General features: G+C 39.9%; 1 protein-coding gene across 5 annotated transcripts in view; it reads left to right on the forward strand.

The window, feature by feature from the left end:
• The first annotated feature begins 355 nt into the window (after nt 1–355).
• ANKHD1 (ankyrin repeat and KH domain containing 1) overlaps nt 356–22075 on the forward strand; it is a 115430-nt gene continuing 93710 nt past the window's right edge. For 4 of the 5 annotated variants that reach the window (XM_007461453.1, XM_007461455.1, XM_007461457.1 and 1 more), the window contains exon 1: nt 356–808. In XM_007461453.1, the coding sequence (XP_007461515.1) occupies nt 518–808 (291 nt within the window). In that variant the 5' untranslated portion in view covers nt 356–517. The remainder of the gene's footprint in view (nt 809–22075) is intronic. The other variant, XM_007461454.1, reaches the window with a different exon arrangement.

Raw genomic sequence — 22075 nt, forward strand, 5'->3', positions numbered from 1 at the left:
TTACCGGCCAATTGTACCACGCGACGTCCTGTGACAAAGTGACCGACACTCTCTGTCGCCAATGAAGTTTTCCATTGTCAGGGGTCACTATGACTGACCACAAGGCCAACTAATCCACTTTAAGGTCGTGACGCGATAGTCAGCGAGACTGGCCAATAGACATAGAACAAGACCGGAAGTAGGCACGTGGGGAATAGTAGGCGGGTGTTCGCAACCGCCTAGGCCTGCGCGGGTCAACGCAGCTTGGGGGCTGCGAGCCAGGGAGCGGCGCGTGACGAAGAGTCTGAGCGACGGCTCGCCTTGGCCAATGATCTGCAGCCGCTGGGGAGCTGCAGCCAGTGGCGAGTGTGGGGGCGGGAGGCAGCAGGTTAGGCAGTGAGAAGTTAGTGGCGCTGCTGGGACGGGGGGGAAGGAGACGCTTCTTCCTCCTGCTGGTCCTCTCGTTTCCCGGGATTGGCGGCGGCGGTGGCCGCGGCCGCGAGTGACTCGGCAGCGTCTCCAGCTCCGCGTGAGAACCATGCTGACCGACGGCGGAGGCGGCGGCACCTCCTTTGAGGAGGATCTGGACTCAGTGGCTCCGCGATCCGCCCCAGCCGGGGCCTCGGAGCCGCCTCCGCCGGGAGGGGTCGGACTGGGAATCCGCACCGTGAGACTCTTTGGGGAGGCCGGGCCGGCTCCGGGAGTCGGTGGCGGCGGCAGCGGTGCGGGCGGAGGGGACGCGGCGCTGGATTTCAAGTTGGCGGCTGCCGTCCTGAGGACCGGGGGTGGAGGTGGTGCCTCTGGTAGCGACGAGGACGAGGTGTCCGAGGTACGGCTCGGGGACCCCCGCCTCCCACACGGCTTGAGGCACGAATTCTCTCTGGGCCGGCGCAGGGCCGGGGCCACCCTCCCGCTGCTCAGGCGGAGTCCTTCTCTGACAGCGATCGGCTCCATGGCGGCAGTGGCAGCGGTGCGGGCCTAGTGCGCCCTCGGCTTACTCTTCAGCCCGCGGCTCGAGCCGGATCGCTTCCCGTCACCATCTATAGACCCACAATAGGGAATCCTTTGGTCTCTGAGCTTCGCGCGGGAACCGGGACTCCTCGGGCACCTCCCGCCCACCCCGCTTTGGCGATGGGGGGGCGGGGTCTTGCCAGAGTCCCTGCCCTTGGTACTGAGAGAGCGAGACAGAGGGTCAGGGTGAGAGAGGGAGAGTGAGACAGAGACAGAGAGACAGAGCTGGCTTGCCTAAAGAGCATTGGCACTGTACTGTGTCTCTCATCAGAGTTGCAGGGTTGGACATTATTTGCCTTATGCCTTACTTGTGTGTTTAAGGAGGGGTCTTAATTCCCCTCTATAGTTTGAGACAGGTGAGTGCTAAGGAGTTCTCTGCTTTTGCGCTGAAAAATCACGTGAGTCTTGCACCTGGAATTTTGTGTGAAGTTAGACAGGAAAAGAAAGTTCCAGTGCATCTTTGAGCTTCACAACAGCTGGATAGCTGAACTCTGGAGATTTTTAGGCTTGGAGAAGATGAGGCCCTGTATGGACACCTTTTGCAGTGAGGGAAATTTGTTATCAGGTCCTTAGTTTCTTTTAGCTCTTATACTGGGCCTTTTTAGGTCTAGGCAACCTAGAATGGTAGGCATCAACTTTTGGGCTCTAGGGCAAAAGGAGATATTTTATATCTGCACTTTTTCCCTTTGACTTTGGCTTGGTTATAGTACTGTCTTGTGATGACAATTGTTCTAAGTGCTCAGAGTATTCTATTTTGGTTCTAAGGTGCCTGGCTCACCCCCTATGACATTTTAACCTCCAGTGTTGGTCTTAAAGTACAGGGATTTCTATATATGTACAACTATCCTGGCTTTTGTATTTGAGAGGAATACGGAGACACTACATTTGTGGGTTGTAGAATACATGTAGTGCACAGTCTTGCCATTCTTGGTCTGAACAGGAATTCCTTGAGATTTAAAACCTTAGTGTATTCTAACCCCAATATTTTGCTTTGGAAAAAACTGTGTGGGTTGTAAAGGAGATAGTTCCCTGAATATCTGTATCTTTGAATTTCACTATAAGAGAAATAACTTCTAAGCCAAGGTGGGACAGGATTTTATTTGAGTAGGCAGTTAGGGAGAGACTCCCTGGAGCACTTCCACTCCTGGGCTTGTGGAAGGCTTTTATTTAGACTTTGAATGAAAATTGATGAGAGATGAACCTAGAACACATTTACCTTTTACCTGAGAAATAAAGTGGGAATATCTTTAGGCTCTAAAGATTAGAGTCTATTTTTCTTTGAAACTTCTAAGAGAGACTGAAAAGGTTTGCTTTGGTCTGAATGTGATAGAAGGATTATGTCCTTGATTTTCTGGACCATTTTTGCATAATTGTCATTGATGAGATGAAACATCACACATTTGTTTTTACTTCAGTAGTATTCTTAAATTTCTTCAGAGGTAGAGTGCTAGTGAGCTTCCGAAGTTATGAATCTAACTCTATGGGCTCATGTGTTATATCTGGGTAAATGAGCTTTTGAAATAACCATTTATGTGAGGCTTGTTCGCGCATCCATATGACATGGAGAAGAAATTCCTGGAATATCTAGTGTCTGTTGTGTAGTATGTGTGGTAGGATATAGTCTATACCTTTGTGAGTGAAATGACCTTTTTTTCCCAAGCAAATTTCTTGGATTTTCTTTTCTCTCTGACAAGATGAGTGTCTTCTCCCATATTATTAACTTTGAATTTCCAGTGTGAAAAGACCATACATAATAGTCTTCAAAAAACCTTCACCCAACTGGCATTTGATGAATGATAATAGAATTTTTATTTTCATCATACCTAGATGTTTTAGAACCAAATATTTAGAATGTAGACATTCAGAGAGATGGATTGGTTTGTAGTTTGAGAGTGAAGTTTGTCTTGTTCTCCGAATGGGGCAGGACTAGGTGAGAAATAAGTAAGAAATGTGGAGGCCCAGTGCATTTGCTCTAGAGTTAGTTGAAATTCTGTACATTTGGTATACAGAAATGTAGATACTTTAAGGACCTCTTTTCTATTCATTATCAGAGCCTACAGCTGAGAAAAAACAAGGTAATTTCCCTCGCTGGCTAAGTCAAAACACCTTTTAGTTTGAAGAAGGGGCTTGGATCTTTTTGTAAATTTTTTATATTAGAATTGTGCTAGCTTAGGGAATGTCACCGTTTGGGATATTTGGTTCTTGTTGTTTTAAACATTGGGGTGAATACCTGTTTTGTATTTCTTCAGGCATGCTGAGCATGTTCCTTAGCTGTCCGAGGCCTTGACTAGAAGAGTCAGAACTTGCATTGGATTCTTTTGAAATGTACCCATTTTTCAGAATAGAAGTCAGGTTGAAAATACTTTAAAAATCTATTTTTAAATGTTAACTTTAGATTTGTAGTCTTTTTTTTTTTTAAGTAAGGTAAAAGGAAAATAAAATTCCTAAAGATAGGATTTTGGTGAGATTTATGATCTTTAATCTTTTGTCTTAAGAATGTATGCATATACTGTATGTATATGTGTGTGACATCTTCCTTTTAAAATTATAAAAGTAATATAGTCCTATGATAAAAAAGTTCAACAGTGTAGATAGTAGACATAAGATGAAAAGTAAAAGTTCTTGTCACCCCTACTGACCCTTCAGATCCCACTCTTCAGAGATAACCAGTATTGAAATTTTTCTTTTAGAAAAATTTCCAGGCCTATATAGGCCTATATGTATATGTATACATGTTCATATACACACTTAAAAGATAGATATCCTATTTTGAGACAGGTGCTATATTTACAATTAGTTAAAAGCACATGGGAATTGTGTACAACATTTTATAGCAAATTATAGCAAAAGCTTTGTAGGGATTTTTTTTTTCCTGAAGATTATGTTAAAGAGTCAAAAGCACACACCACACAGAGGGTCCATTCTGATTTTCTCTAATGGCAGATGGATCATTTCCTTTAGGGTTACTTATGACCTACTATCTAGTTAGAGCAAAGTTTCTCAACAGCAACATATCGGACATTTAGGGCCAGATAGTACTTTGTTGTGAGGGGCTTTCCTGTGCTTTAGCAGCATCCCTGGTGTTTACTCACTAGATGCCAGTAAAACCCACCCAGTTGTGACAGCTAAAAATGTCCTTAGACAAAGCCAAATGTCTTGTGGGACAGAAACACCCCTGGTTGAGAATCACTGGTCTAGAGGCCCACTCTTATCTGGGATGGCAATTTTGTCATGAATACTCTGTATTCAAAGTTCAGGTAAACAAGGTGAGTCACTGCTTTTAATAGCATCTCAGGGCTTATGCTCATAACCTGAACAAGAGAGAAATTGAAAGAGGGTATGGACAGGTGTTCTGTTTTTTTTTTTAATTTATTTTATTTTATTTAATTTATTTATTTTTGGCTGCTTTGGGTCTTCGTTGCTGCGGGGGCTTTCTCTAGTTGTGTTGAACGGGGGCTACTCTTCGTTGCGGTGTGCGGGCTTCTCATTGCGGTGGCTTCTCTTGTTGCGGAGCACGGGCTCTAGGCGCGCAGGCTTCAGTAGTTGCGGCAGGTGGGCTTAGTTTCTCCGTGGCATGTGGGATCTTCCCGGACCAGAGCTCGAACCCGTGTCCCCTGCATTGGCAGGCGTTTTTTTTTTCGGTACACGGGCCTCGCACTGTTGTGGCCTCTCCCGTTGCGGAGCACAGGCTCCGGACGCGCAGGTTCAGCGGCCATGACTCACGGGCCTAGCCGCTCTGCGGCATGTGGGATCTTCCCGGACCCGGGCACGAACCCGCGTCCCCTGCATCGGCAGGCGGACTCCTCGAACCCGTGTCCCCTGCATTGGCAGGCGTTTTTTTTTTCGGTACACGGGCCTCGCACTGTTGTGGCCTCTCCCGTTGCGGAGCACAGGCTCCGGACGCGCAGGTTCAGCGGCCATGACTCACGGGCCTAGCCGCTCTGCGGCATGTGGGATCTTCCCGGACCCGGGCACGAACCCGCGTCCCCTGCATCGGCAGGCGGACTCTCAACCACTGCGCCACCAGGGAAGCCCTGGCAGGCGTATTCTTAACCACTGCGCCACCAGGGAAGCCCCGGACTGGTTTAATGTTGTAAATTTTCCATGGTAAATTTATAATTTTAGGAAACTTAAAATGCTGTATTGTTTTTGAAAAATTCATTTATTGTCCATGAAAATGAATTTCTAAAAATCCTTTATGGGGACTTTGTTCAAGGTAGAAAGGCTTTACTCCATAAATTATCATCAATAGTGATAAAATAGGAAATATACCTTTGCATTCTAGTGAGCAAATTTTGGAGACAAAAATGTCGATTGAAGGAAAAATTACATGTTGTTACTGTAACAATTTTTTTTAATTAATTTATTTTATTTATTTTATTTTTGGCTGTGTTGGGTCTTCACTGCAGCGAGCAGGCTCTCTCTAGTTGTGGTGAACACGAGCCACTCTTTGCTGCGGTACACAGGCCTTTCATTGTGGTGGCCTCTCCCGTTGCAGAGCTTGCGGTACACAGGTCTTTCATTGTGGTGGCCTCTCCCGTTGCAGGGCTCCAGGTACGCAGGCTTCAGTAGTTGTGGCACATGGGCTCAGTAGTTGTGGCTCATGGGCTCTAGAATGCAGGCTCAGTAGTTGTGGCGCCTGGGCTTAGCTGCTCCGCAGCATGTGGGATCTTTCCGGACCAGGGCTCGAACCTGTGTCCCCTGCAGTGGCAGGCGGACTCTCAACCACTGTGCCACCAGGGAAGCCCCTGTAACAGTTTTTTATATTGCATGAGCATCAACCTTGCACAAGTTTCATTCTATAAAGCCTTAAGACTTTACATAAAATGATTTGTTGGTGAGTATGGTTATATGAATGGTGGGTTGAAACAGTTGATTAGGTATGGGTAGAGGAAAACCTTTTTGTGAAACTCGAAGTATGTAGAGGTTTTCTTTTGGTTATTTAGTACATTTTCATAGGTGATTTACATTTGTTCAGTTCATAAGACTAATATAAAGGCAAATACAGTAAAAAGTCTTGACCTTACTCCTGCTCCCAAGTATCCTGCCCTTTACACTTTAAATTATTTATTTATTTATTTTATTTTTGGCTGCGTTGAGTCTTCGTTGCTGCGCACGGGCTTTCTCTAGTTGCGGCGAGCGGGGTTAACTCTTTGTTGCGGTGCGTTGGCTTCTCATTGCAGTGGCTTCTCTTGTTGCAGAGCACAGGTTCTAGGCACATGAGCTTCAGTAGTTGTGACTCGCGGGCTCGGTAGCTGTGGCTCACGGGCTCTAGAGCGCAGGCTCAGTAGTTGTGGCCCATGGGGTTAGTTGCTCCGCGGCATGTGGGATCTTCCCGGACCAGGGCTCGAACCCCTGTCTCCTGCATTGGCAGGTGGATTCTTAACTACTGCGCCACCAGGGAAGTCCTCTCACTTGGTTCTACTTTGAGATAATGCCCTTCCTGCTGTTATGAAATTAATTTTTAAAATAATTGTGTTTGACAAAATATCAAATTGGAAAGTTCATGTTAGGACTCTGGGTAAAGCCTTAACAGTCTGGGAACCATTGATCTGAATGACTTGCTCAGGATCACACAGCTAATTTATAGTAGAAAATAGGTTGTGTGACTCCCATTATAGTTATCTTAACTGCTATATTGTCCTGCTGACTGTTTCTCTTCTGATGCATGAATTTAATTAGTTACTTAAGAAATGCCTTCTCAAACTAGCATTTAATCTGTAGTTGACCTTGTTGGAAAACTTTTATATTATGAAATTGGTGACTGCCATGTAGATCAATCAGTATATTAAGAAGGCAGTCAGGGACTTCCTGGTGGCGCAGTGGTTAAGAATCCGCCTGCCAGTGCAGGGGACACGGGTCCGAGCCCTGGTCCGGGAAGATCCCACATGCTGCGGAGCAGCTAAGCCCTTGTGCCACAACTACTGAGCCTGCACTCTGGAGCCCGCGAGCTACAACTACTGAGCCTGAGTGCAACAACTACTGAAGCCCACGCGCCTAGAGCCCGTGCTCTGCAACAAGAGAAGCCACCCTATGAGAAGCCCATGAACCACAAGGAAGAGTAGCCCCCACTCGTGGCAACTAGGGAAAAGCCCGCGTGCAGCAACAAAGACCCAAGGCAGCCAAAAATAAAAATAAATAAATAAAATTTTAAAAAATTATTTTAAAAAAAGGCAGTCAAAGGTGTGCCATTGAGTATTGGAGGAACACAACTTTAAGGTAATTTTGTAATTGCACTTAAACTCGGAAAGTTTAGGTCTTATTATTATTCATTTTAAGCGAATTAAGAAATATTAGAAGTACCAATATAGAAAGGCATATACCCAACTTTGCCACTATGGGAAACATTGGTTTTAATTTGTAAAAATTAAAATCTGTGTGCTATTCTATTGGTAGTTACTTACAGTGTATGTTTCCTATGAATAAAGATCATTTGCCTTATGATGATTGACTGGTTTACCTTTTTTCTGGTCAACTTTACCTAAACCAGAAGGAAAGTAAAGTTGTATATAAAGCTTTTTTTTTATTTGATAAGCTGAAATTTAGCAACAGTTGGTCAAAGAACACATTCTGCTCCTCCTCTGCTATACATCCTTCTGTTCTCACAAAGTTTTTCCTGTAATGGATGCTCTTTTCATTAGTAGAAAGAGTTTTTTTGTTTGTTTGTTTTTTTAAAGTAGATATCCCACTGTATCCTAGTGGTTTGATTCACTGCGTTAGTTTGCAATTTTGAAAAGAAAAAGGCAAGTACACTCCCAGGGATTAGCCCCAAGAACCAAAGAGTTGAACAGAACAGTTTATTAAATTGTCAAGTTTTGATGCTTTGTAATGAGGACAGTTAGGTTGAGAACAATTTTTAAAAATTGTGGTAAAACAAGGATAACAAAATTTACCATTTTAACCATTTTTAAAAATTGTGTTAAAATATACATAACATAAAATTTACCTGTTTGTTTTGGCCATGCAGTGTGGCATGTGGGATCTTAGTTCCTAGACAAAGGATTGAACCCTCGCCCCCTGCAGTGGAAGTGTGAAGTCTTAACCACTGGACTGCTGGGGAAGTCCAGAATTTACCATTTTAACCATTTTAAAGTGGTTTTAAGTACATTCACATTGTTGTGCAACCATCACCACCAGCCATCTCCAGAACTTTTTCATCTTCCAAAACTGAAACTTTGTACCCATTAAACAGTAATGCCCTGTCCTCCCTTCTCCAGCCCCTTAGCAACCACAATTCTACTTTCTTTCTCTATGATTTTGACTACTCTAGGTATCTCAAATAAGTGAAATCATACAATTTTTCTACTTTTTGTGACTGGCTTATTTTACTTAGCATAATGCCTTCAAGCTTCATCCATGTTTGCAGCATGTCTGACACTTAGCTGAATACTATTCTATTGTATTTGTATACCATATTTTGTTTATTCATTCATCTGTTGATGGACACTTGGATTGCTCCTCTGCCTTTTGGCTGGTGTGAATATGCTGCTGTGAACATAGTTGTATAAATACCTGTTCAAGTCCCTGCTTTTGCTTTTTTTCTGGTATATACCCAGAAGTGGGATTGCTGGAACATCTGTTAATTCTATTTTTAATTTTTTGAGGAACAACCATACTGTTTTCCATAGCAGCTGTACCATTTTACATTCCCACTGGCAAAGCACAAGGATTCTGATTTCTCCATATTCTAGCCAATACTTGCTTTCTATTTTTGAGAATAGCCATCCTAATGGGTGTGGTTTTGATGTTGAACATCTTTTTCATGTGCTTATTGGCCATTTGTGTATCGACTTTGGAGAGATGTCTATTCAAATCCTTTGGCTCTTTTTTTTTTTTTTTTTTTTTTTTGGCCACAATGCCCAGCTTGTAGAATCTTAGTTCCCTGATCAGGCAGGGAGTGAACCTGGGCCCGTGCAGTGAAAGCGCCAAGTCCTAACCACTGGACCACCAGGGAATTCCCCCTTTGCCCATTTTTAATTGGGTTGTTTTGTAGAATCTGATCAGGCAGGGAGTGAACCTGGGCCCGTGCAGTGAAAGCGCCAAGTCCTAACCACTGGACCACCAGGGAATTCCCCCTTTGCCCATTTTTAATTGGGTTGTTTTTTCATTGTTTAATTGTAGGAGTTCTTTGGATGTTAATCCCTATCATATGTATAATATGTATAATTTGCACATATTTTCTAACATTTCATTGGTTGCCTTTTTACTCTGTTGTCCTTTCGTGCTTAAAAGGTTTTAATTTAGATGAAGTTCAGTTTATCTGTTTTTTTCTTTTATTGTCTGTGCTTTTGGTTTCATATCCATAAAGTTGTTGCCAAATCCTATGTCATGAAGATTTTTTCCCAATGTTTTCTTCTAAGACTTTTATCCTTTTAGCTCTTACATTTAGGTCTTTGAGCCATTTTGAGTTAACTTTTGTTTTTGGTGTAAGGTCAGCGTCTAACTTCATGCTTTAGCTTGTGGATATCCAGTTTTTCCAGCACCACTTGTTGAAAAGACTGTAATTTCTCCATTGAGTGGTCTTGGTATCTTGGTTGAAATGAATTGATCTTATATGGGAAGGTTTTTTCTGGGCTCTCTGTTCTATTCCATTGGTCTATATGACTGACTTTATGCTAGTATCTCACTGTTTTTATTACTGTAGCTTTAGTAGTAAGTTTTGAAGTCAGGCAGTATTAATCCTCCAACTGTGTTCTTCTTTTTCAAGATTGTTTGACTAGCTAGGGTTCCTTGAGATTCCATGTGAATTTTAGGATGGGTCTTTGTATTTCTGTAAAAAATGCTGTGGGATTTTGATAGCGATTGCATTGAATCTATAGATTGCTTTATGAGAACAAGTTTGAATACAAATCTTACATAATTGTTTCACCACAGTAGATATTAGCAAATCAAAAAGCTTGAGACTGACAAAACATTTGAAAACTTCTATGACAGGAGGAGACTGAGCACTCACTGATGTCCTCCCTGAAGCCATTGAACCCAGTTCACATGGAATACTGTGCTCTAAGTAGATGTTTCTTTTTTCTTTTTCTTTTTTTAAGTCTTTATTGGATTTGTTACCGTATTGCTTCTGTTTTATGTTTTGGATTTTTGGCCACAAGGCACGTGGGATCTTAGCTCCCTGACCAGGGATCAAACCTGCATCCCCTTCATTGGAAGGCAAAGTCTTAATCACTGAACACCAGGGAAATCCCTAAGTAGATATTTCTGTAATATAATCGTTATTTTTTCCCTGTTTTTCCTCATATTGACTAATTTGTGATTGTTTTGTGTGTTTTTTTTGTGTGTGTGTGGTACGCGGGCCTCTCACTGCTGTGGCCTCTCCTGTTGCGGAGCACAGGCTCCGGACGCGCAGGCACAGCGGCCATGGCTCACGGGCCCAGCCGCTCCGCGGCATGTGGGATCTTCCCAGACCGGGGCACAAACCCGTGTCCCCTGCATCGGCAGGCGGACTCTCAACCACTGAGCCACCAGGGAAGCCCGACTAATTTGTGATTGATCATGCTGCTTCATGTGTTGATTAAATGCTAGGAAGAATACTTTTTATGCTTTCTATCACTAGAGATGGGATGAGTTCCATTTCGGAAAAATTGTCTCAATCTGGTATTAAATCTAGATAAATGAACCTGCAGTATTTTCTTTAATGATGTAGAATTTAAAAGTTTTCACATAGGCATTTTATGAAATCTGAGTCAGAAAGTAAAGGTTTGGCCATGTCTGTTGATACCTTGAGTGGTACACTTTGAAAGTACTTCCAGCACTTATCAGCTTCTAATTGATTTTCTCCTCGTGTTTACTTATTCTGCTAAATCTCTGCATTTCTATTTTGGCCTTTTAAAAATTGTACAGTTGATAAATGCAGTAACATATGTGACACAGACTGTCATTATCAAAGAGCAAACCCCCAAAGGGGCAGTAGTCCAATTATATTGGATATATTCTCTCTTTTTTTTACTACATTTTATTTTGATATAATTTCAAACTTACTGGAAAGTTGCAAGAATAGTACAAAGATCTCCTCCCATATATGCTTTATCTAGACAGACCAATTTTGTTCATTTTGTCACATTCCTCTCTCTCTCAACAAACAAGTAATTTATTTTCTGAATCATTTGAAAGTAGACTGCATACATCCTGTCTCTTTTACCCTTAAATTCTTTAGTGTATCTTTCCTAACAACAAAGGCATTCTCTTACATAACCACAGTGAATTTATCAAAATAGGAAATTTAATAAATTTCTGAGGTATTTTTGAACTTTTTTTTTTTTTTTTTTGGTTGCGATGCAAAGCTTGTAGGATCTTAGTTCCCTGACTAGGGATCAAACCCAGGCCCCAGCAGTGGAAGCGCCAAGTCCTAACCACTGGACCACCAGGGAATTCCCCTTCTGAAGTATTTTTTTTTTTTCAAATTCAAATTCCTAAAGTTAAAAAAATTGAAATAGAATTCACATAATATAGAATTCACTCTTTAAATTGTACAATTCAGTGGATTTTTAATACATTCACAAAGTTGTGCAACCTTCACCGTTATCTATTTTAAAAAATTTTCATCACCCCCTAACAAAACCTTGTACCCGTTAGCAGGCATTTCCCATTCTGTCCCTGCAGCCTTTGGTAATCACTTTCTGTCTCACTGGATTTGCCTAGTCTGGGCATTTCATATAAATGGAATCATACAATATGTGATCTTTTGTGCCTCACTTCTTTCACTTAGTATATTGTTTTCAAGATTTCTACATGTTGTATCATGTATCAGTACTAAATTGGAATAATATGTTTTGTGGATATACCACATTTTGTTCATTGGTTGATGACATTTGGATTATTTCCACATTTTGTTTGTTTGTTTGTTTGTTTGTTTTTTGCGGTACACGGGCCTCTCCCTGTTGGGGCCTCTCCCGTTGTGGAGCACAGGCTCCGGACGCACAGGCCCAGTGGCCATGGCCCACCGGCCCAGCCGTTCCGCGGCATGTGGGATCCTCCCGGACTGGGGCATGAACCCGTGTCCCCTGCATCGGCAGGCGGACTCTCAACCACTGCGCCACCAGGGAAGCCCCTATTTCCACATTTTGGCTATTGTAAATAATGATAATATGAACGTTTGTGTACAAGTTTTTTATGACGATATCTTTTCAGTTCCCTTGAGTGTATACCTTGGAGTGGAACCTTGATCATATTATAACTCAGTTTATTTTCTGAGAAACCACCAGGCTGTTTTCTGTAGCAACTGCATGATTTTACATTCCCAGCAGTGTATGAAGGTTCCAATTTTTCCACATCCTTGCTAACATTTTTTTTTTTTTAATATCCATGCTAGTGGGTATGGAGTTTTTGGTTGTTTTTTTTAAAATTAATTAATTAATTTATTTATTTTTGGCTGCCTTGGGTCTTTGTTGCTGTATGTGGGATTTCTCTAGTTGCAGCGAGCGGGGGGCTACTCTTCGTTGCAGTGCTCAGGCTTCTCATCGTGGTGGCTTCTCTTGTTGCAGAACATGGGCTCTAGGCGTGTGGGCTTCAGTAGTTGTGGCACATGGGCTCAGTAGTTGTGGCTCGTGGTCTCTAGAGCGCAGGCTCAGTAGTTGTGGCTCGCGGGCTTAGCTGCTCCGCAGCATGTGCGCTCTTCTCAGACCAGGGCTTGAACCCGTGTCTCCTGCACTGGCAGGTGTATTCTTAACCACTGCACCACCAGTGAATCCCCTGGAGTTTTACCTCATTGTGACTCTGATTTGCATTTCCCCAATGACTAATGAAGTTGAGCATCTTTTCATGTGCTTTTTGTCCATTTGTATGTCTTTGGAGAAATGTTTATTCAGATCTTTCTCCCATTTCTTTGTTGGGTTGTCTTTTTATTGTTGAATCATGTTTGTTGTTTGTTTTTAGGAAAAAACATGTATTCTGGATACATACCAGTCCCTTATCAGAGACATGATTTGGAAATATTTTCTCCCTTTCTGTGGGCCATCTTTTCACTTTCTTGATTGTGCCATTAAATTTTATTTTTTAAAGTTTTTAAATAAATTATTTATTTATTTTTGGCTGTGTTGGGTCTTCATTGCTCCACACGGGCTTTCTCTAGTTGCAGTGAGCAGGGGCTCCTCTTCGTTGCGGTGTGTGGGCTTCTCATTGCAGTGGCTTTTCTTGTTGCGGCGCATGGGCTCTAGGTGTGCGGTCTTCAGTAGTTGTGGCACACGGGCTCAGTAGTTGTGGCTTGCGGGCTCTAGAGCGGAGGCTCAGTAGTTGTGGCGCACGGGCTTAGTTGCTCCGTGGCACGTGGGATCTTCCCGAACCAGGGCTCGAACCCATGTACCCTGCGTTGGCAGGCAGATTCTTAACCACTGCACCACCAGGGAAGTCCTGTGCCATTAAATTTTAAATTTTGGTTGGGCCCAATTTTTATATTTAACTATTTTTTCTTTTGTTGCTTGTGCATTTGGTGTCATGTCTAAGAGACCATTGCATAATCCAAGGTTATGAAGATTTACACCTGTTTTCTTCTTTTCTTCTAAGAGTTTTATACTTTTAGCTCTTACATTTAGGTCTTTGATCCATATTGAGATTTTATGTAAGATATGAGGTAGAGATCTAACCTCATTCTTGGAATGTGGATATCCAATTGTCCCAGCACCATTTGTTGAAAAGATATTTCTTTCTCCATTAAATTGTCTTGACACCCTTTTCAAAAATCAGTTGACTTTAAATGTGATGGTTTATTTCTGGAGTGTTTATTTCTATTTTATTCCACTGTTCTATATGTCTTCTCATGCCAGTTCCATACTGTCTTGATTACTGTAGTTTTTTGTAGTAAGTTTTGAAATTGGGAAGTGTAAGTCTTCCAATTTTGTTTTTTTTTTAAGATTCTTTTGGCTCTTCTGGGTTACTAGATATGTTTGTGCCCTTCATCTGGTCTTCAGAAGAGGTATAATAGAGGGTATTTTATATGCTACAGAATTTGTGGTCACACACGAAAACCACCCCTCCTCCATTAATAATATTCCATTTCTTGACATTTCTGCCCCTCTTGTATACACTGAAGGTGGATGGTTGGGAACTCTTATGATTTAAACCTGTGTTTGCTAGGCTACCAGAATAGGAAGTTGTTGTAGTGTTTGTTTGTTTGTTTATGCATCCCCTCCCTGACAAAGCCTGGATATATGTTTGAGAGGAGACAAAACTGAAGAGGGAGGAGGTGATTAGTTTGGGTAGTTGTAGTCTAAATACATCTGATGTGGACTATATATAGCTTGCAAGAAGACTATGGACAGAATTTTTTTTTCCAGGATAATAAACAAATGGATAAGTGGAATAAAATATAAAATATAGCAATTAGAGTTTTTGCATCTGGTATCTTCTAACAATTGCTTAAGAGGTGAGAATTCAATATTTGAGTAACACACAATTAGCTTGACACCCAAGCCAGTGTTATCACCTGTGTGATTAAACTGCAAAAACAAATCTTGGATGTTACTGCTCAAATGGTCCCAATTATTTTAATTTACTAGTTATTTTGACTCTGAATAGTGAGAATCTGTACTATATTTTAGTACCTGTTTTGCTTGAGACTTGACTGACAAGTTAACAAAGAAAAGTTTATTTTCTTTTAGTTTGAAGAGACCATTATTTAAGGCTATACTTAAATCAGGTGCATGTATTTGACCTATTACCACCCCCCCAATAAAATTTTGAATAGTATGATAACAGTATCAAAAGTACTTATTACTGCTATGTATTATCTCCTTGTTAATCTGTTGAAAGCATGCTCTCATTCTCTACAGAGGAAAATCAGTGTTTAGTTTGGGGTAGAGCCTCTTTTTCATGAACTGATATCTTGCATAATAAAATTACATCTTTCAGAGATTAGAGTCCTTGGCACTCTGTTTAAGAATTCTGATTGGTATCGTAGGGTAGATTCCACAATAATTTAACTAGAATCTACTATTTGTTAAGCTTTGTGCTGGGCTTTGGGATTACAAAAATGAAAAAATGTGGTCCCTGCCCTTAAAGACATCAGGCTTTTCAGGAAGATGAACATTTCAGAGAATGTGAAAACAAGGTAAATTATTTATTCAAATTATATTTGCCCTTCTAAACTAGTTTTACATAATAACAAATTATATTTGAGTGTTTGTTCTAGGCATGTGTACCTTAATTGCATCAACTCATTTAATATTTTCCTAGTCTTGTGACAGTCCAAGATCCTAAACTCAATATATGGATCATTGCCCTGTGTTAGTTGGATGATCACTATAAAGGTTGATGTTTGGATGTCTTACTTCAGGAGTTTGATGGACTTTAAGTGACAGGTTTAAAGGGGCAATGATTTAAAACGAAAGGATACAAAGTTCATCAGCATAAGATATTTGAGCAAAACCACAACTGCTTCATTATGTTCTATAAACTCTCCAAGCATGTCCTGCTCCAGAGCCTTTGGCATTTGCAGTTGGCTCTCACAGGAGCATTCTTCTTTTAGATATCCGTGTGGCTCCCCTCTCTCACTTATTTTAGCAGTCTGCTAAGAGCCCTTCCTACTGCCTACTGTATGTATGTTCCATAAACATCTCAGATTTACAATTCTAAAACTGAACTCATCACTTCCCCCTCTACGCCTGTCCCTTCCCCACCCCCACCTTTGTAAATTGCATTGCCCTAAAACTAGTCAGTGTACTCAGAAACCTTGAAGCTTGCATCTGCTATCCCTTACCACATACATCCAAACAGGTACTAAGTCCTGTAGGTTCTTTCTTAGCATCTTGTTTGTCTCTTTGTATTCTCACTGCTTGTGCTGTAAATCAAGTCATCATCTTTCACCTGAACTTATTGTAGTAATCCCTGGCTCTATCTACCTCTGTGATTATACCTCTAATTCTTCGTTTACCCTGCTATCGCAATAAATTCTCTAATGCCAGTTCAGTCATGCCACTCCTTTGGCAAAAAGGCTTCCCATTCCTTAGATAAAGAATAAATCAGATTCCTTGGTATGGCATACAAGGTTATTTACGATTTGGCTTCTGTCTCTTTCTATCCTTGCTGTATCCTACTTTATTTGCTTTTTATATTCCAGCCATACCAAATTGCTGTAGTTCTCTGAACATATCAAGCTATTAAACGTCCCAAGTAATTTGCTCTCACTGCTTTGGTTTCTAGAATCATGATAATAAGTACTGCATACTGAGTGTTTATTGTCCACTGGACTAAATGCTTACCTTTACGTTCGTAAATAAACTTTACAACTACCATATGAAGGAGGTGATATTATTCCCAATTTACAGATGAGGAAACTGAAGCTTAGACATATTGTATAATATGCACAAAGTTGTACATCTAGTGATGGAGCCACGATTTGAATCAGGTTTCTTAGAATGTAAAATCCATGCTTATAGCTACTACTCTACACTGCAGCTGTCACTAATGGCCCCGTTCTCCATCCTGTTGGATACCTTCTTGTTCCAGATCATCACCTCTGATATCCTTCATTACTACCCCAACTGGAATCGACCATTTCTTCCTTCCTCTGTGTTCCCATGTTGTCTGTATATAACTCCCTGTTAAATAGCATCTGTAGTACTTTATTGCATTTATTTGATTATCTGTCTTAATGAGCAGGAATCATGTCTTATTTATTTTTGTGTTTCCCATATACAGTAGAATGTCTGGCACTTAGTAGGTGCTTATTAAATGTTGGGTTTAATAAGCCAATGTATGTTGAATATATGTATAGTGTTAAATATGCTCAGATTACTTGTTAGCCTAAGACAACATAATGGATTTTATATTTTTGTGGAGTAGAGAGTAAGAGTATAGGAACACAAGGTCCTTAGACAAACTGACCTTAATAATAGTAGTAATGGTAATATTAATAGTAATAATAACTAATATTTGAGTGATTACCATGTATTAAGCACCGTTGGTACAATTTTAGATATAGTATCTTGCTTAATCATCTATATAGTATAGTATCTTGCTTAATCATCAATAACCCTGTGATGTAGTTACTACTATTATCCTTATCTTATAGCTGAGGAAAATGAGGCTAACAATGGTAAAAAGAGTTAGCTAAGATGGCACTGTGAACAGTGGGCTAGTGTTCTAAGAGACCTTGCTCTTAGTCATTATGCTCTCCTCCCATTATTGGTATGAATTGGAGGTGTTTGAGGCTCTTTTTAACTTACTAAAATTAAGTATTTCTTTGGTATGTTTGATGCTTATTTTTTAATTTAGGGTAATGAGCAGAAGCCAGGACTTCCTTCTAACCTCTCTCTTACCCATTTATTATGATAGGGCAAATACAGAATAACATTTCAACATTAAGATTTTCTTGGACTTAATTGCCAGGTTCTTCATTCCTTGTGACTTTCCTAATGAGTATGTGAGGAGTCTTCTCTTTTTTTAAATGTATTGTGGCACAAATTTTGTTGTATGTAGGTTAGAAATAATGTAGTGGTACTGCCAGAAATTACTAAATAAAAGCATGATTTGTCTGTCTCTCTAAGAACTCTGGCAGAGAGGAGTTTGTGGGCTTGATAATCTATTACATTTAATTTAATTTAAAGGTTTTTCCTGACATTGCTCTTATTGTTAAACTGCAACATCATGGTGCTTGTAGATTCTGTGTTTACTTCATTGGTTAGTACGCATTTGTTTTAGTCATACTCCAGTGTTTAGAAGAGTCACTTAATACAGTTTGGTGTGGTGAAAAGGGTATGAGCTTTGGAGTCTGAAACACATGGCTTCAGATACCTGCGTGGTTATGTGATCTTGGGTAAGTCACTTAACTTTTCTGAGTTTCAGTTAAAATGAAGATGTTAATCTACTTCACTGAGTAGTAAAGATGATGGAGTGGAATAATATATGGAAAATGCACTTAATGGTAACTATTATTTAAAAAAAAAAAAACCTTTCGTTTCTCCCATGTTTAGAAACTTGAAAAAATAATAGATTCTGTATTAAAACTATGGTTTAGAAATGAAGTTTTTGTAGTTGACTAAAGTGGAGTTAATTTTCTCCAGCTTTAACTGAGAATTAGGAAAAGCCTGATGGTTCTCTCTTGTGCTGTTTAAACTAATTAACTTCAGAAATCCCAAGGTAACAGTTATGTTTTTTGAGAAGAGGATTGTGGATCTGAAATTGGGCATACAGTTTTCCTTGTAGAAAGAAACTTGAACACTTTTTACGATGAGGCATATGGCCTTTGCATTCCATTACTTCCAGATGTTGTTGCTGATTATATTGGGCCTTACAGTATCAGCAAAATTCGTTCCTAAATTTATAATTATTTGGTCTCAAATTGCATCTGTATTACTTTTTCCTTTTGAGTGGGATCTTGGAGCATGTTTGTGGTGGATGCAACTGTTGAAACTTTGGAGTACCACGTTTTTTGCAAAAAGGAATTACTATGTCTTTCAGTAATTATCTCTTGGAATGCTGACCCATCCTTTTTGCTGCTCCAAGTAGAAATCAATAGTAAGCTACCTGCATTCTAAAATTGGTAATGATTCTAATTTAAAGACTTTGGGTGGGGAAAGGTAAGACATGTTTATCTCTCCAAATGTTAACTAAGAGAGAAGAAAAATAATAGCAAGTACATTTTAAAAAAATATATTTTTTAGATGTTTAAATGTTTTATTTGGCTTTTCCTTTTTAATTATCAAATCTGAATTTCTTGAGGAAGCTTTATTTTTGAAGGTTTATAAGAAGAGGTAGTGAAAAATAAAGGGTTTAGCCATCCTCTTGAACTTTCTCATAGCTCTGGTTGGAATTCATGGGAGTGATGATTATTCTTTTTTTTTTTTTTTTTTTTTTTCAACTAAATACTTAACAAAAACAGGTATACATCCCGCGTCCCCTGCATCGGCAGGCGGACTCTCAACCACTGCGCCACCAGGGAAGCCCAGTGATGATTATTCTTTTTTTTTTTGGCTGTGTTGGGTGTTCGTTGCTGTGCGCGGGCTTTCTCCGGAGAGAGGGAGCTACTCTTCGTTGCGGTGCGTGGGCTTCTCATTGCGTTTGCTTCTCGTTGTGGAGCGTGGGCCCTAGGCGCACAGGCTTCAGTAGTTTTGGCACGTGAGCTCAGTAGTTGTGGCTCACAGGCTTTAGAGCACAGCCTCAGTAGTTGTGGTGCATGGGCTTAGTTTCTCCGTGGCATGTGGGATCTTCCCGGACCAGGGCTCGAACCCATGTCCCTGCATTGGCAGGCAGATTCTCAACCACTGTGCCACCAGGGAAGTCCTGAAATTGTGGGTTTTTCTGTTGTTGTTTGTTTGTTTGTTTCTTGGTGGAAGTGAGTTTTGGCCAAATCATAGCTAGGTTAATGATTTTTTTCCTAATTAGATTTTGGCCAGGGTAACTGAGGTGTTGTTTCTTTTTTTTTTTTAGGTGGTAATACCTGAGTCTGTGGTTATTCTCCCTAGTAACTCTTGCCATCCAGTGGTTCATTTTGAAATGTCATATGGGACAAAATGCTTGTTCCCCTTTTCCTCCCTTCTACCTTTGTTTAAATTCTAGTTGAAGCTAAAAACCACACTCATTTTTTTTTAGAAGAAGGGAGGGAGAAAAATGACTTTTGAGGAGGAAGACATAAAGAGTTTGACTTTAGCGTTTTAGAAGAGGTAACCTATAAGGGAAAAAACAGGTAGTTTATGGTGGGCCAGATTTCCTCTCATTCTTTTTCCTCCGCGTTTTATTTTTGTACCTAATCAGAAGTAGGAAAAAAATCTGCCATGTTTAAGACTTGAAATAAACTTTTTTGCCATTGGTTAAAAACAGTACCACTATAGGTGGATGTTTTATGTTTGCTGCTGAATGTAGCTGCTGGATAGAGATGAGCTGTGTAACTATCGTTAAGCAATAAGGAAATTTGTGTGATCCTTTAGCTTTATGTAGGAAACCATGAGTCTTATATATTCATTTGCATGATGAAAACTAATTTCATTAGATATAATATTACTTTGAACTTATCTATTATTTAGACATTTTTTTGGTGTTATATCACTGAGCCTTTATATGAAATGTATGGTATTGGTCTTACTGTTTCCATGTAGCTATAAATGGTTTCCATCTTGACTGGCCAGGTACCTTTTGAGGTAATGCTATTGCAATTGGCATTGCGACAATATGTGTTTCAGAAGGTTTATCAGGTAAGATATTTATGAACTGCCAAAAGCAATCCCCCAAATAGTCCCGAAGTAATAGGCATAACTGGATATTTTATCCTTTTATTGAATCCACATTGAGACAGGCTTTTAAAAGTTTATGGAAAGTAGGACAAAAAAGTATGAGAATTGAGAGCCTTTGGCACATCTGATTGACACAAATGTATTCAAGTCATTTATGTGTATAGTTATGTATAACTCATTCTGGGAACTTAAGATTTTCCCCAGAAGTGTTACAGATATTTAAAATTTGATCTTGTGGGTCAGAACTTCAATATAAAATGCCTCAAACTACATTTGAAAATTCAAGTGATTCTCACAAGGAGAAAAAAGTTGTAACTACGTGAGGTGATAGATGTTAACTAAACTTATTGTGGTAATAATTTCATAATATATACTGTTAGCAGTCACTCCCATTCTTTCCTGACTCTTCAGGAGACCACTAATCTTCTTTCTGTCTCTGGGGATTTGCCTGTGCTGGACATTTCATATAAATGGAATCGTACAGTATGTGACTTTGTGCGTTCTTTCATGCTAAGCATGATATTTTCAACGTTTGTCAGTGTTATGGCATGTGTCAGTACTTGGCTGAATAGTATTCCATTGTATGGATATACCACATTTTGTTTATCCATTTACTAATTAACAGACATACGGGTTTTTTTCCACTTTTTGTCTACTATGCATAATGCAGCCATGAACTTCTATGTACAAGTTTTTGTATGAACATGTATGTTTTCAGTCTTCTTAGGTATGTACATAGAAGCAGAATTACTGGCTCATTTGGTAATTCTGTGTTTAATTTTTGAAGAACTGCCAAACAGTGTCCCACAGTGGCTTCATCATTTATACTTCCACTAGCAATGTACAAAGGACCTCACTTTTTTGAGAGTGGACCATTCGTCACTTTCTAAGTGCATCTTCAAGCCCATTTTTTATTTCATTCCCTTACTCTCCACCCACATGTCTGACCACCTATTGAAATTCTATGCATCCTTCAAAGCCTAGCTCAAATGCTACTTCTTGTACAAAGTCTTCTTGGATTACTGGGGCTGGAAGTGATTTCTCTTTAATGCATATAGTTTGACCATTTATTTCTCTTGGAGGCCTTTTCTGATAGTTGTTGGTGTCTTTGACATTTCTTCTACCACATTTTTGTACTCTCTCGGTATTGTACTTTGTATAAAACAGGACTTCAATAAATATTGGAGAATGAATGGGAGAGAATTGGAGATCCTTAACTTGGATTTTTAAAAAGTTACATAATACATGTAATCTGTATTCATCTCTGTAATATGTGTAATACTACATCAGACCAGTGCTTCTTATAAAATAGACATATTAACATCTAAATACCATATTTAATAAATTTCAGAATTTGGAATGGTGGTTTTTATCCTTACAACTGGCAGGTATATGTATCTGCAAATATGTAATATTTTCTTGCACTTGCAACAAGCTCTTTGTTGTACAAGCAGTTACCTTTCAAATCATTTGAAAACTGGTAGTCTACATTTATCTGCTGGCATTGGTCTAGCATGACATCTTTGTCTGTAATTATATATTAAAGAATCTGTATTACAGCATAGTACATGGCTCAGTGTTACTGGGTGTGAAGTTAAAGATTTATTTTATAAAAATAAAGTACATCACTAGATAATAAAATATTGTTATATCCACATCATTTTAACTTTACTGTCTTTATCAGGATATCTTTATTTGGTCTCCATTGTGAAAATTGATGACCAACTAGTCAAGTATTCCAAATAATGTAGTCCAAATACTGTGGTCCTTTGTTTATTAATTTGTTAGGTAGTATCTATTGCCTAGCGTTTAAGAGTTATAGGGCCTGTGGTTTTTTTTTTTTTTTTTTTTTGGTTTGCGGTATGTGGGCCTCTCACTGTTGTGGCCTCTCCCATTGTGGAGCACAGGCTCCGGAC

Source organism: Lipotes vexillifer, unplaced genomic scaffold (genome assembly GCF_000442215.2).
Source record: "Lipotes vexillifer unplaced genomic scaffold, Lipotes_vexillifer_v1.1 scaffold217, whole genome shotgun sequence".
NCBI lineage: Eukaryota > Metazoa > Chordata > Mammalia > Artiodactyla > Lipotidae > Lipotes > Lipotes vexillifer.